General features: G+C 31.2%; 2 protein-coding genes across 2 annotated transcripts; both read left to right on the top strand.

The window, feature by feature from the left end:
• The first annotated feature begins 876 nt into the window (after nt 1-876).
• On the top strand, nt 877-4,996 carry LOC132738411 (uncharacterized). The gene is made up of 4 exons (XM_060725908.1): nt 877-3,027; nt 3,185-3,295; nt 3,513-3,723; nt 4,627-4,996. The coding sequence occupies exons 1-4, from the start codon at nt 877-879 to the stop codon at nt 4,818-4,820; spliced, it is 2,667 nt and encodes an 888-aa protein (XP_060581891.1). The 3' UTR covers nt 4,821-4,996.
• Nucleotides 4,997-7,636: 2,640 nt separating this feature from the next.
• On the top strand, nt 7,637-12,360 carry LOC132738406 (uncharacterized). Its single transcript, XM_060725901.1, has 4 exons — nt 7,637-8,106; nt 8,333-8,449; nt 8,726-8,933; nt 10,291-12,360. Exons 1-4 carry the CDS (start codon nt 7,750-7,752, stop codon nt 10,485-10,487), a joined length of 879 nt encoding a protein of 292 aa, XP_060581884.1. The 5' UTR covers nt 7,637-7,749; the 3' UTR covers nt 10,488-12,360.
• The last annotated feature ends 3,798 nt before the right edge of the window (nt 12,361-16,158 follow it).

The raw sequence follows: 16,158 nt of genomic DNA, 5'->3' as shown, positions 1-16,158 counted from the left end.
CAAGACTGGTAGTCATACGAGCTATAAATCACATTATTGCATTAAAGACTAGTCTTTATATCACCATAATACAAATATATTAGTTTTGTATTTTCATTCACTCTATTTTCGGAATTATTATAAGTTTGACAGTTTAATCTCGAAATGCAAAAAAAATCTTTTTAAATTAGGTAATCAAGGTATTGAAATATTTTCGGCTGAGCATGGAAAATGAAGCTATGTGATATACGCTGAATTATAACGATACTATCAATCTCAAGGATACTTTATCTGTAGAAAATGGATTTATGTTTATCCCTTCTTGTACTCATAGATATAACTTCATTAAAGGCACATTGAACATCAAACACTTCAACAATTTTCATTTCATAGAAACACTGTTATTTCGGCGTCCTGGTACAATTGCAGAAGCAATACTCATTTGGCATTTCGCTGAACTATATTTTGATTCTTTTAATACGTTTTGGAATAAGGGACATAATAGTTTCTACTACTTTCTGCTACCTTTTTGATATTGTCCCCACATGCATCATTATTTACTTGTTGTGACCATAATCTTTTATTCCTAAAATCCATTATTCAAACATTGCCACTAAAATATTTTCCCATTTAAATCATTTCTTGAGCATAGTGTGCCTTTAATATACGTTGCACATTTTAAGGTTAATTGATATTGCTGTACTCAAATTGTTATTCGAATGTAAATCTTTTTATTGATGCTTTTGAAACGAGTGTGATAAAGAATTGTGTGATCTTGTTAGAATACGTCAAATATGTCCAAAATAGCGAAACGTGAATATGACGGAGAATTGGACAATATTAATGTTAATTGTAATGATATGACTGAGGATTATTCTTTTAAATCTATCAACCTAAATGAAGATCATTCTAAGTCAGATAAGGATACTGAATATTGCGATATTCACGGAGATATCGAAAGTGGAAGATAAAAGATCAAAAAATGCAGTTAACAACCAAAAATTTGCAACGATGAAAAGAAGCATTAAAAACATTTTAACAGAAATCAGGGATAAAGGTTTTAAGGCGAATATATCTTCAGAACACTTCAAACCACAGGACAATGCTGAAACTGCACAAGGATCGATTGAATTAACTCCTGACAGTATGGAGGTCCTTTCCCCTATATCCTCACAAAATCAAAGAACAGCAATGAATTATACCAGCACCGAAAGTTACTCAAACGGCCAAGAACTGACTGATATAATATCAACAAATACAACAGAAGACAACATCCTAGAATCGTTATCAGGTAAAAATGGTTTTCATAAAAGAGATGAAAATCATCTGATAGATATACCTGATGATGTTGTAAGAACATATGAAGGTAAACAGTTTCCAAATCTAGTGGATACCGAAATTAAATCTGACACAAGTGTTGTAAACAATGACCATGCACAATTGAACGAAACTAATGACGATACCTCAAAGTTATTGTCTGAGCTTAAGGAACAATTGTTTGGCGAGAAAGAAGTAGCAAATGGTAAAAGTCAAGATATGAGTGCAATGTTTAGCGATAGAAATGATGCAGATACGACTTCAAAACATACTGAAAGCCAAAGTAGTTTTAGCAGTTACCAACAGTTATCAGGAGGTCAAGATGAAAGAGACATTGCAAGCACAAAACTTGTGGATTTCTCAGATAACTTTGAAGACGACTTAAATATGATGACAGAAAGTATAATAAGATTAAATGTATTGAAAAGCAATCAAGCCGTGGGATGTGAGAGACACGAAGAAGTTAGGGGAAGTTTTCCTCATCAAATAAGCAAAAATAAACTCGATCCGACTGAAGTCATAAAAAATGAGACTAACTCGGAAGGGCAGACTGATCATAGTCCGGAAATTGAAAACAATAAAAGCAGCGATGAACGCAAAGGCAGAATATGTAAAGTATCTTCTAATGGAGACGAGTATGACAGCCATGTCAATGTTCCAGATCCTTTCATTCCAATAGAAAAGTACTGTGAGATTTTGGATGAACCCTCGGCAATCAATGATTGGAAGACTAACAAAATTAAACTTGATGGAGAAGACGATGAAACGTCTAAAAAAATGCAAGAAAATGGTATCGTTTTTGAAAGTACCCAGCAAGCTTTAGAGGAAAAAGACATGAAAAATACTCAGAAATTGCATGAAATGACACACCATTCCTTAGAAAACAACGGTGATTACACTGGTGAGAAAATAAGAAACAATGATAGTCCTGATAAAACACACATTGCTATATCTGTTCGCAGTGAAATGGTAGATATTTTGTGTCCTGATTATACAGAACATATTCAGGAAGATACTAAAGAGGACCCGAAACATAAAGTAGAAACGAAACTGAACAAAATGCAAACGAGTGCACCAACATTTGAACATATCTTTGTAAATTCTACAGCAGCTGCCAAAAATGAGGATAGTGACAGAACCTGTCTTGGGGTCAAAAATGAGAAGGAAAAACAAGGAAAAAAGAGAATGACATTATTTCCTTTCACTTTAAGAGGTAAAAAAGTCAAACATGAAGTTTCCTCATTGTTTCCTGACAATGATACTGGCGAAGTTGTGTTATCAAAGTACACCAACACTCAAACTGAATTGAGTATTAGCCTTCAAGGAACCCAATCCAAACGTAGAAGTATGTTAACAAGTTTTAAAAAAGTAAATGAACAAAGCATGATCGATTTCGGCAAGAGATGTAAAGATTGCTTATCCAGGCCACTTGAAAACATGAATGATGAGGAAATACGATGTTTGAACTGTTTTAAATTTGAATGTTTACTTTGTGCCATACAATGTTCATGTGGCAATACATGCTACTGCAATATGATTGCTCAAACCATTGAAGAAAAAATGGAAAGAACGAAAAAGATTTTAAGGGAATCAATAAATGAACGTCTACCGATTGAAGATACAATTTACATCGTCTCGACTCACTGTTACAGCCTTCATAATGGAAAAACTACATTAACATTGGAAATGAGATTATCAAAACATTATGAAGTGCAGAATGAAAATAAACGGGTTGGTATAAGTACATATTTTTTTTATTTGGAAAAGCATGAGTTATATCAAACCGTATCTATTTTGTTTAGAATAACTTTTGTTTAAATTAATGTGAATTAATAACCTAAATAAAAAAACCAGTAAACTGTCCCAATAATTTTCTTTTTTATTTCAGGAAAACTTCATAAAGGTTTTGGTTTTGGACTATGAGGATCCTTCTTCAAGGAAGTTCCTACGCAGTCGGCAGGCAGTATGTGTCGCTTTGAAAACAGTTGTTGATGAAAAGGTAAGTCAATAACATAATGACATGAACTACTAGCAGCAAATGTGATTTTACGCCGCTGTTTCATATATGTTAATTATCCAGAAATTTATTTACAATATATGTTTTTTTCCAAAATATATCAATGATAAAAATAATATAATAAATACTTGTTTGCGGTTTTTTAGAGATATTGATCATTTTCTTTAAAAAATTAATTGTATTATTATTTTATAACTAGATCATTGGACTGTATAGCAAGGACACAACGGCAAGACAAGAGAGATTTATAAGCCCTTTAATCAAATACCTAGGTAGTAGAGATATACAGGTACAGAAAGTTGATGAGTTTTCTGGAAAACTTGGGAAAAAGGACGCTCAACTGATTGTCGTCTGTTTAGTTCATTCAAGAGCTATGTCAGATGTGAATGCTGCATTATGTGAAATTGAAGGTAATGTAAAAATGGTGCTATTTGCTGTTATATTTCAAAATACTCCAAATGTTTGATATAATAATCAAATGAGCATAAGATATCATATCGAATTGCATATTTTTCATGACTATTGTTTTGGGAACCTGTTCAACTGATAAAGATATTCTTAACATAATGAAACTCAATATATTTTTCTTGCATACATTACATAAATGCCAGTAACTAAATAAAACAATGTATGATTTATTGACTTAGAGGGCTACCAAAAATCGGCCAAGATAATGGCTTGTTTAATATGAATTAGTCTGTCTATATAAATAATACAAATCGTAATAGTATGTCTGAAATATCATAAAAATATGTTTATAGTACATAGTATCATACGTGAAAACAAACCACCAACAAATTGTATATGTTTTTTTTATTAAGGCTGAGATAATGATATTCCATATACATGTATAAATACATGTAGATCTATAGAAAATAAAAGAGTTTTCTAGAACCAAACATTATTATTTATCATACATATGTTCATACTAAACAATTTAGAACTAGCTCAACAATTTTCTTCTTTCTTTTATAAAATAATCCGATATAATATTATATGATAAATGTATGTTGTTTTTATAAATATCTAAAATACTTACTGAAATGTGCCCATTCTAGAACAATTCATATTAAAGATATGCATCGTGAATACAAAAATAAAGTATTAAATATGATAGAACCGATGTTTGTTATTTACAAGATAAAGAACAAAGAATGCGGGGTATTACTCACAAGAGTTACTTGAAGAAGTTGAAATCAAACATTTTGTTAGACTTAGAGTTAACTCTTAAATGTAATGCGAGTTAATAAAAATATTTTCTTTTTTAAAACAGAACTTTTGAGTTATCTGTTAATTTCTATTCTTTATTTCAGAAAGATTTTACAAGCATATCATACTGGTCCTTTTACATTTCAAACAATCAGATCAAAGAAAATGTGCACCTGAAGTGAAGTCGAATATACGCTTTTCAGAAATGGATATCATTGACCTTTTCCAGCAACCTGAAAGTGACAATATAGTCGATGTTTACAAGAAAATAATAGATGCTATTAATTCTTTTAAATAATACATGTATTTTATGATAAAAGGTAATGTGAATGTTTCCGTTGAGACTTTTTCGTATTTGTATTCATGGTTTGGCTTGTGTTTTCTGCTTGTCTAAGAAAGATATACAATTATATTAACTGATTTATATTGATTTTTTTGCAAATGTATATAACATGTACGAGAGAGAGAGAGAGAGAGAGAGAGAGAGAGAGAGAGAGAGAGGGAGAGAGGGGGGAGAGAGAGAGAGAGAGAGAGAGAGAGAGAGAGAGAGGGGGAGGGGAGGAGAGGAGAGGGAGGGAGAGACTTTTTACTTTTATTTTTATAAGAGTGGGGACAAGAGGATGAACTTACAATTCTTATGGTCAGAATATAGATATACCGCTGATATAAGTACATATATATAACATAACTTAAACAATTGTAAGTTTATATCTGATATTCATTCATTATTTCCCTTTCTTACTCAGCCATTTAAACAAGATTGTTGTTTTTCTTTCTTTCCTTTCGACTTGTTTTATTAATTGACTATTGATTTTATCTGGTTACACAGGTCAAAATTATTGAAAATGTGTATACCTCAATGTTCCTAGGTTTGCCAATATTATTTTAAAGATCCTGTAACTCAATTGTTTATGGTTTTACATCATAAATATGATGCTCAAATGAAGATTTATCAATATTGCGAGTTCAAAAAAGCCTTATTTGTAAAAATATTACCGAATTTACATTTCATGTAAATAAAGGGAGGTAATTATAAATAAATTTTTGATAAAGTATAAGCCAAATTTTTCAAAAGGAAATAAATGCATATATTTAAATGATTAATAAACATTTGCAGTACATATTTAACATTTTCTTGGATGTTTAAGAATAATATATACATATATAAAACTTCACTTACTAGTTGTTACATCCTTAATTACAACATATAGGATCTTTAAAAATGGTTAAACAATAAAGAAATATGCTCCACTTTTTTAAAGCACTTGTCTTGTACATTTTTTTTTTAGATTTTAATGTGTATTTGTCTTCTTAGCTAATAAACAGTCGGTATAAAAGGAATCTTTCTTGGCTTTTTTTTGTTGAAAAATTATAAACTTGTATCGAATATTCACGTATAGAAATAGATTAGTGAAATGGAAGTAAATCACGTAAAGATCTCACCACAAAGCATCAATGATATGCAAGTTAACAATCATTAACGCTGGTTATCATTTGCTGTAGTTTAATCCGTGCAATGCGTTTAATGCGCACAAAATGCCCTAGTTTTTCTTACAGATTCACATTTAGGAGCCTGTATGGAACCTTCAATCTGTGCATTTCTGTGCGTTTTTACTTTGTCACGATAGTTGCATTATGTTGCTAAAAACACAGATACAGTTGTTCAGGGGTGGTGCATGTTTGTAAAAGACAAATTCAACGTAGCACACGTACAGTTTATCATTTAATTTAGCTACATAAATAGTTTATTGCGAAATATATTAATTCAGAAACATCAGTTGTACCTAGGCTTATGTAACTCTTAAGAGCACAATGTAATAAAAAATCATAAAGCTTAAAGTAGTTCGCAGATTATGATGTAAATGATTACTTATATGACAACTGCTATTGTGAAAGTGCTATCTTAGAGCTTAATTTTATATGATTCCAATAAGACCAACCACACGCGTACATTCAATTATTTATTATTCATATCGATTTCGCAGATTATGATGTAAATGATTACTTATATGACAACTGCTTCATTTTATAAAATGCATTAACAAAGCAACAGAAAACAGTTACATTTGTTTAATAAAACAGTTTTATATCGACTCCATTCTTATGTTGTGTCCAGACGGCACAAATGAGCTATAAAAGCTTTAAAGTCAGGAACCTAATTGTGCCGAAATCGAGAATCCATTTCCGATTTACATTTCATATTTACATTTGAAAGACAATATTTTTACTTGCATTAATTGATGGAGACACTTTGTTAAATTATAATACATGTATTTATCTAATCTGTTAAAAAGTGTTTAATTACATTGGAATGAGACTTCAATGAACGTAGCATTGTTTGGAGTAACGGGCATCACTCGGTCTGAAGTGGTGCGATCGGTGCTTGGTAGACCGTTGATTTTTTATTTCTTTCTTTATTTTCTTGGCTATTGTTACGCATTTTGAGCCAAAAACTTTTCACCTACACATCTTGTTTAAGATTATTTTGTATATTCAATACTTTACAATATCTTTATCTTTCGCTATGATTCGACAATTGTAAATAATTTTATGTGGGTTAATGACATCACGCGCACCTGTTTTTATACCGCCAATACACAAACATGGCCGCGCCTACTGATTTGTAGAACTCGCTGATTAAGCGATTTTATCAAGCGTTTAATATCATTACTTTAACGCAGAAAATTTGAAGATTTATTATTTATACATGTGTAGTACTCTATTTCTGGTATCATCTTTATTCTTACATTGTCTTTCCCTTTAATAAAAAGTGTATACTGCTTTGTTTTTTAGACCTGCGGCAAATTATTTTTAACATATTTATATTATAAAGTTCAGTATTAAACAAACATTAATAACTGTTTACTTAAACTGTACAAGGTCAAAAATCGAACAAAAGAAAATGATAAAATATCCATTATTTAAAATGATATTAGTTGTTTTGAGTAAAGAGTGATTTTTTAAAATATTGATACTTATAAATCTTTCACCAAACGTGCGGTTTGATATAGCGGCCTCGTAATGTTAAACATTGCTTGATAAGATAAAAGTATTATCTTGTACAAACATTGCGTAGCTCTACCACTAAATATTTTTAATACGATGAACCTATATCTTAAGAACAAATTTAAGTGTAATCGTTTCAGCTAAAATTAAGAAATTTAGATTTCTGCCATATATGTAGAAAAGGTAGTTAAAAGACAGGATTTTAAAAAAATTAAAAAGTAATGGCACGTGTGAATACAAAATCACAGCGAGAACTGTACGAGTTTGGACATCGATGTCATTCCTGTATTAACAGATATTGTTTAAAATGTTTTAGATTTGAGTGCACACTTTGTCGAAAGGATTGCAAATGCAAAACAACTGACTGTGAATGCGAACGATTTCCTAAATTGATTAACAAAAAGCTTATTGACGCTAAATATTGGCTGATCAGCCAACGAACACCACCGAGTTCGATTGATATCTCGTTAAAGTATAATTTCTTCCTGCATAATGGGGAGGTTTGCTTGAGTTTGATGATTGTACAGCATAAGGATTTTGACAAAAAAGCTGTAGATAACACGACTGGCAACTCAAATGTAAGTAGTAAGTTAAATAATCCTGCATAGTTCAGAAAAGAAAGATACCTGCAATATATTGTCATACCGTTTACCCAATTAAATAGAAAAATTCCTCTAACGATATATTAATAATGTTAGATATGAAAGTATGTCGACGGAACGTTTAAATATCGCATGATACTAAAATGTGACATGAATAGTTTTTGGGAAGCTTCCTGTTTTGACTTTTAACCTTCTTTTTAAGGTACCTGAGAATTACATGGAACTTAAAGTAGATATAAAGGAAGGCACGCATTTACGAAAAAAGTACGCCAGTAAGCAGACTGTTACAATTAATATTCCGACCACAAAATGCCAGAAGGTAAATTTATTTCAACAAATTCAGTTCAACATATTTTAAGAAATAAATTCATGATTGTATATAAATAATTTTTTACATAATATTAAGAAAAGTATAAGTGAAAATAGTTGTCCCGTTTTGCAAATCACAACAAATATTTGTACTTTATCATAGTCTCAAAAACATTTGACTATTAACCGAGCACGTTTAAACAGATTCTAGCAATTTGTACTTTTATAATATAGAATAAAGCAATATCGTTTACCTTATTATATTTATCTTCTGTATCATCTCTAGATTTCGGTATATTGCGGAGAAACCTCAGATAGACACAAACAATGTCTCTATGACCTCAATCGACTTTTAGAGAAGAAAAACATTTTTCTGGAATTTACTTACAACCCAGATGAAACGTTGGCTGAGAACGAAAATCCGTTACTTGTGATTTCTCTCATACATTCAAGAGCTGTATCTGATGTTATGGGAACGCTTTCTAGAATTGGAAGTAAGTAAAGAATTTCCATGCTAATATTTTTTTTATCCAGTTTAAATATATTTATTTGTGCATCAAGTTTTTTAAAATATCTTTTTATTCAAGTACGCTTCTTGAAACTAACAAGTGATGCTGGAAACTAACAAGTGATGGTTTCATATGAGTGAAAACACTAAAGAAAACAGAGTAGGGCGCCTCAAACCCACGATCCATTATTTAAGAAGCAAACATAACCAAATACGTCACCACTCCGCTTAGGTTTTAAATATACTTACACAAGTAAAAAATGTGTTCAAACAGAAAATGTTTAAAACAATTGAATATGTTCAGATATTTTGCACAAGACATCCGCGACACATTAATATGAGATATTTTAAATAACAAAGGAAATATTAACAGATGAACAAAGGCAATAACACATTTTAAACAAACAATAGTAAAAGTATCACAAGCACTACAAAAGTATCAGTAATATTCTGAAGGAGCCAGACCCTTCAATAATGCTGTTGTGTACTTTTGAGTTCTTATGATGACTGTATCATAGTTATGTGTTAAGGCACTCTGTCTAATAAGGAAATTATGTTCATACAACAGATAACTGAAAGATAAACTTATCTCTGGGTAAATATGCATACATAATATTTCTACGTTTCTCTATTTCAAGAAAATTTTTTGAAGAAGTTCCAAGTCCTTGAATAGTGATCACAAAGGAAAATGTTTGTAGGGACGGACAGACAGACAGACAGACGAACTGACAAAATTTTATCATGGAAATTCTAAGATCAAGGATAATAATACAGGTGCTAGAACGATGAATGTTATCACATATGATGTTGTAGGTGATAAGAAACATATTTTAGAAGAAGATAAATTCAGAAATAATCTTATACTAATTTTTTTTTAAAGTAAATTGTAAGTTCAAGGGGGTAAAAATCATTATTTTAGAGCTACAATTGTTGATATTTTTAAAAAATCACAAATATGTTTTGGTATTGCCATATTTTAGATTTATTTGTTGCCATAACAATCAAATTTTCAAGAAAGGTAGAAAAAAAGATGTGCATAATCTCCAGATTGCCATTTACCTATACATATTTCAAGTTTCATTAAAAAAAAATCAGCATTTCCTGCGTTATCAAGGATTCCAGTTTTTGTGACGGACGGACAGAACGGCCGGACTATGGAAATGTCTTAAATCTTTTGCGGTAAAAATAGTAGGGGTATTAAATGTGATGAGTTAAATGAGTTAGTTTCCTTTTTCTTTGAACTCTAAATTTCTCCAACGCGATCCCGATCAACGATTTATCTCTTTATTTTACAATTTCTTCAATATGTATTCAAGCAACAGTTCTCTTTTTATTTATTTCAGATCAATATTACAAAAGAGTTATAGTGGTTCTATTGCATTTTAAAGATTCAGACGAGAGAAGATCCGCCCTTACTGTTATTGATGAATTAAAAGTTTTTCAGGCTGTAGATTACTTTCTAAATCAAAAAGAGAGTTTATGTGAAGTTGCAGATTCTCTCACATCAGCTATTGAAAAATTTGATATGCAAAGAGATTAGAAGAGTTAACATCAAAATGTAAAAGTGAGACAAGATTAAGTAAACGCTCTATTACTTATTTACCTGGGGCCCGTTTTCACTAACATTTCGTAAGTTTTTCGTAAGTATTGTTACCTTGAAACTTTCGTATATCATAAGTGTGTTTCATAAAACGTACGAACGTTTTTCTTATTCTACGATGAAATATCTCCTAACTCTTCAATAGAGGTGTTAAAAATTATTCAAAAAGGAGGCATTTCGGGAATATTTATCCTCTCTCAGACAATCAAATATGTGACCGCAAACCTTTCAAGAAAGCTAAAATTAAATTTTGTATGGTCATCTACGGACGCCCAGATGTCTCTGAGCAATTCGTGTTTTTATAGGCATACTGTACCATCGGCCATCCATCACACAAATTTCTTTCGAATTTTAATGTTTAAATAATGTATATATAAAGAGTGTTAAGGAAAAGTAATCGACAGTACCCCCTTTGACCAATCATAGCTATTTTTTGTTGAAAATAACTAGTGGAATTAACTTGGTTTGATATGCTATATATCTCAAGAGGTAAAATGGGAAAATCTTTGATGTTTCCCGCAAGTAAAAATGTGGATCTGTTCACACTTTTAAGTGAAATATTTAACTAATTCACGTCATCCATAAATCTGCTTTTTATTATTTTACAGCAAAACATGAAAAACCAGAAAAACAGATGACACGAAATGTTCAGCAGTACGCGTAAAGCACTACATGCAAACATAAAATATTTTTGTCATAATTGCAGTGTAACTATTAAGCATTCATTGATGTATTGATATATGAATATTTTCCACCACATATCATTTTATGTACATTTAGTCTTCGTGCACTTTAATGCGCCCCAAAAATGTTCAGCATCATTTTATTTCAAGGAAAAAAAACAGTATTTAACTGGTAAAGGATCTCGACATTTTTATAACAAAATATAAAAGCAGGTAGATATTTTTGTTCTGTCTGCATTAACTTGATATCAAACTAATAGACCTGAGTTTCAACAGTTATTGTGTCACTGATAAAATTCCAAATAATCTACATTTAGCATCAAACCTCGTGAAGTTTAGTTAGCAAACGCTTGATTTTTGATTTATATTAAATATTTTTGATAAAGGTCAATCACGACTTAGTGGTGGATGGATTTGGTACACGTATTTGTTTTAAAGAAGAATATGGTAATAAGCTGAAAGAATGACTTTTGTATTCGTAATTGTTTTCTTTACTAAATCTCATTTCGAATGAGTCTGTGACACCACACTTATAGAGCCGCTTTCATCGTCAAACTGTCTGAGCAGTCATGTCTGTATATACAATTTTCGCTTTCCTTTTCTTGCATTATTCATGTCAGTCTTATTGACTTAAATTTCAGTTAGCATAACTTAAGCGTAATTTTACGTGAAACTTACAAAAAGAGTACGTATTGATTTTTCAGATATACGTCTTTACGTAAAATTTGGACGTAACTTCACACTTATGCAAAGCTTAAGAATAAGTATGTTAGTAAAACGGGCCCCTGGTGTTACATTTATTGTTGAAGAATATAAATGTATTATGATTTAGTAAATGGTGCAATGACAAATGTTAATCTAAGATGATTCTATTACTTTCCATTAATGGTAAACAGATTTTATGCATTGGTTTAAACATATTTATTCCCAAAGTATATATAGTGTACATACAAATAAATAACAAACACAATATTTTTACACAATGGAAAAGGACGAGAATGAAAGACAAGTCTTATAGAATTCTTCTCCTTAAATTTGACTTTAATTTGATTTTATGCTTTGTATATATTATAACCAGAATTAATATTTCACCTTAATAATTGTAATTAAAAATAAATAATATATATATATATATATATATTGAATTACCTTCGGTGTATTATGCCTTCTTAACCCATTACTTCATATACACGCCTTTTAACGCCTTTTTCACCCCCTCCCCCTTTTTGTTGTCTCAAATGATGAAAAAATGCCTTATTTAGGCCCCAAACACTTGTTTTTGTTTGAGAAATGTTGTTAAAAAAGTGACCTCTTTTTCGGCGCGGCCCCCCAACCAAAAGATACATCAGGGGGTTGCCAGAAGGGGGATGTGCCCCCTTCTGTTTGGGGGGTTTGAAGGGGGGGGGCGGAGCCTCCCTCATCGCCAAGAAAATTTTGGACTTGTGAGAGGCTGTAAATGACCCCAGATTGATCATAAGGTAACGTGTAACCAACGCTGAAAAACATGAGATGCGGTATTTTTATTTTTAAGTCACAAAAACTTATATTTTCTCATGATAATAAATCCTTTTATCATACGAGTCGTAAACGTCATTATTTCGTCATTAAATATTCCACACCATATCTTCAAAAATGCTTTCCTGTTAAAGTTATAGAGTATTTAAGTTGGAGTGTCATCAAAATTTTAGTAATGTCATCAGCCGTTCGCCTCTTTTTAATGATAACATCGACAGCCATCCATTGGCAAGAATGAATAACGGTGAAAGCCGTTCAAGGAAACAATTTTCAGCGCTTTTGTGCTGCAGTAACTAGGAAAGATTAAAATTTTTATTTGTTCATTTAAAATATTAATTTATCATGATACTTTCTAATAGACGTCATGCTTACGAAATCCATCTACTCTTAAATAATTTCTAAATTTTTCCACCATAATAAATGATTTATTTGGACGTGAATTTCATCTAAATATACACTTATGATCTTGAGTATGATGAAACCTTATACTATGGTATCCATCTTGGAAGCCATTTTAAATGTTTCAATTTTCCGAGTGGTGACAGATTGACAAACTGAATTATTTTCAATGCACGTCTTTCCTACAACATTCAATAAAAAGAACTATAATAGTCAATTCAGAAATGTTATATCCCGTTTTTATAACAACAAATAGGATAAAAATCATATTTTAATGGGTCCTTAACAGATCCTATCGTCTAAGAAACACACAAAACACATCATAATTATATATTTATATATCTTACTTAAAGGGGACAGATTATTTGATATAAAACATAATTATAATACACAAAAGTAAAATGCAACTTTTAGCTGTAACAAATTTAAATATTCTATCGTCTGCTATTGTTAGCCAACTAAGTACATTTCGCCTACTTCGATCAAAATTTTCAGTTTTCAATTGACATCAATTACAAAATATTATTATTTTTGAATATCAATTACATTCATTCACATTGATTTAATTTTTATGACCCCAAAGTGCGGTCGTTTGTCTGATGGTAAAATGCATATGTACCTGTGTAATAACTTTGACACCAAAGTGCGTAACGTACTTTGGGGTTGGACCCCGAAGTTGGTGAAGCACTCTGGGGTCGGACCCCAAAGTGCGGTGTTACATAGCGCAAAAAGCTGTATAAAATGAAACATGTTTTATAATATACGATTAAAGATCGATTGGTTGTGTTGCTCCCATATTCTGTCTCTGTTATAAAGATTACAAACGATAAAATATTAAAATATCTTTCTGACAAATTGAGAAACTGAGAAATTCAAACAATATTTTTGTATACAACAGACAACATATTGTATACATGTTAAAAGGCTCTTAACCCAAAACGAGAATTCTATAAAGATTTCTGTTAATTTATCAAGGGGCTACTAGCCCTTTGGTATTTTCTGATCTTTGCAATTTAAATCGTACTGTATATCTGTATGTATTTTCCTGGGAAAGGTTATCTTGATATACTATTATTCATCTTGCAGGTCACCGAGTATGCAGTGAATGCATTTCGGGCAAAGTCGCGAAAATATTTTCACTTCGCCCTACTTGATCGGAAGAGAACAGAACAAAACAAAAAAGTCTTTTATTTCCACCAAAACATTTTCAATACACTTTGAGGAACATAACAAGATGTTTACATAACAGAGAATGTATAGTTCCGGTGCAAAACAGTATACTCATCTTTCAGAGTTCACTGCCAATTAAAAAAAAACAAGTACTAATGTTGCTGCAATGCAGCAATTGAGAAAAAGCTCAGTTGTCAAGCTGTACATTTTTCGGAATGTTTTGTAAATCATTTTTTGCATCATTATAGTTATCGTATACATATACTGTCCATAAGAAAGAGGCCAGATATTAAATTTATAAAAAAAATATGCTTTCACTGATGTCTACCTGGGAGGGATAGAAATTCCATTCTTACAAGACTTGTAATGTGACATGACTGTAGTGCAACAGTGTTCTGTTTGTGTCAGTACTGTAGTCAGTACCATCAGATGATAAAAATATTTAAGCAAGTACATTTTATTTGTACCTTTAATCCTTCTCATTTTCTATAAATATCAACTACTAATCCTTGTAAGAAATATAAAAATCGATGTGTTGGTGCTAGGGGGCGTGGACGGTAGTTTGCAATTGACAGTACCGTCCATGAACAGGCTCAATCAAACCGAACCTACAACATTTTCAGTTTTGCCGTGTTGGGCTTGACAGTACCGTCCATGAACAGGCTCAATCAAACCGAGCCTGCAACATTTTCAGTTTTGCCGTGTTGGGCTTTCTTTAGGGATTCTTATTTTCTCTATTTAATAAGCCAACACACAAACTTTCATTGACTTTACTTTTTAAAATGTCCTTTGCATGTTTCGCGCAAATGGTATATTAAAAGCATTGATGCAAAGCATCAAAGGGCGTCTAAGCAAGAAATAGAGCAAATGACGATGAACTAGTAGACATCTAATGACTAGATATTCTTATAAAGTTTTCAGTGGTTAATTGGATTTTACCAGAATTGTATACCATATATAAATGGGAGGACAAAAGACAAGACATTGTTCGTCACGAACGTTGGTAGGTTTGCTAGAGATTAGAATATGAAATGTGTTTTCTTTGGAACATAAAAAAACAGTCGTCAAAATGAACAGTCTGTTTTTTATTATTATAATTGTAACAAATATACAAATAATAACAAAAGGGTCTAATATTATAATATGGTAATAATATTACATGCATTATTTTTTATGTCAAATTAAACAAATGGTTTATTTCAATACCTGGGATTTAAGATTCCGAGTCCCAAATAAATACTGAAAGTAGAACACACACTGGAATGAAAAAAAAAATGGGATGAATTTCAAAAAGACTAAATTCAGGAATTTTTGTTTGTTATACACGTTATATGGTGATACATTATTTATCAATATAATGGAAGACTGTTACCTGAATTTTAGACAGGTATGAGGAAATTCACTAACATCATGTTCGTGCGAGTCAAAGATATAAAAGCTACTTGACATTGGTGATAAATAAAGAGCTATTGTTAATTGATTTATTGGGAGATCAATCTACTATTTTGTTGAATTGCTTCAAAACCCTCTGTGTTTACATTCCTAAAAACCCATAACACCTCATGTTCAAACTGCAGACGAAAGTTTCTGTTGTTAAAATGTCACAGTATTCGGCAAATCAACATTCCACTCAAACCACCATAAAACCGATTGCCTTCAAACAAAATAGAATAAAAGAAAAAAATCGAGAAATCAGGGTCGATTTAAATATTCAGGGTAAAATATGTCAGAAATGCAATCAGCAATCAGGGCGGTGAAAAAGAAAAGTGCTATATACCGGAAAGAACCTACGCAAAAGGCAATTTCAAAATGATAATACTGTGATATACTATTTCGTAAAAAAT

This window comes from Ruditapes philippinarum, unplaced genomic scaffold, assembly GCF_026571515.1.
Source record: "Ruditapes philippinarum isolate M1 unplaced genomic scaffold, ASM2657151v2 ctg1038_1_1_1_1, whole genome shotgun sequence".
In the NCBI taxonomy this organism is placed as follows: Eukaryota; Metazoa; Mollusca; class Bivalvia; order Venerida; family Veneridae; genus Ruditapes; species Ruditapes philippinarum.
This window is presented reverse-complemented; position numbering and strand designations above follow the sequence as displayed.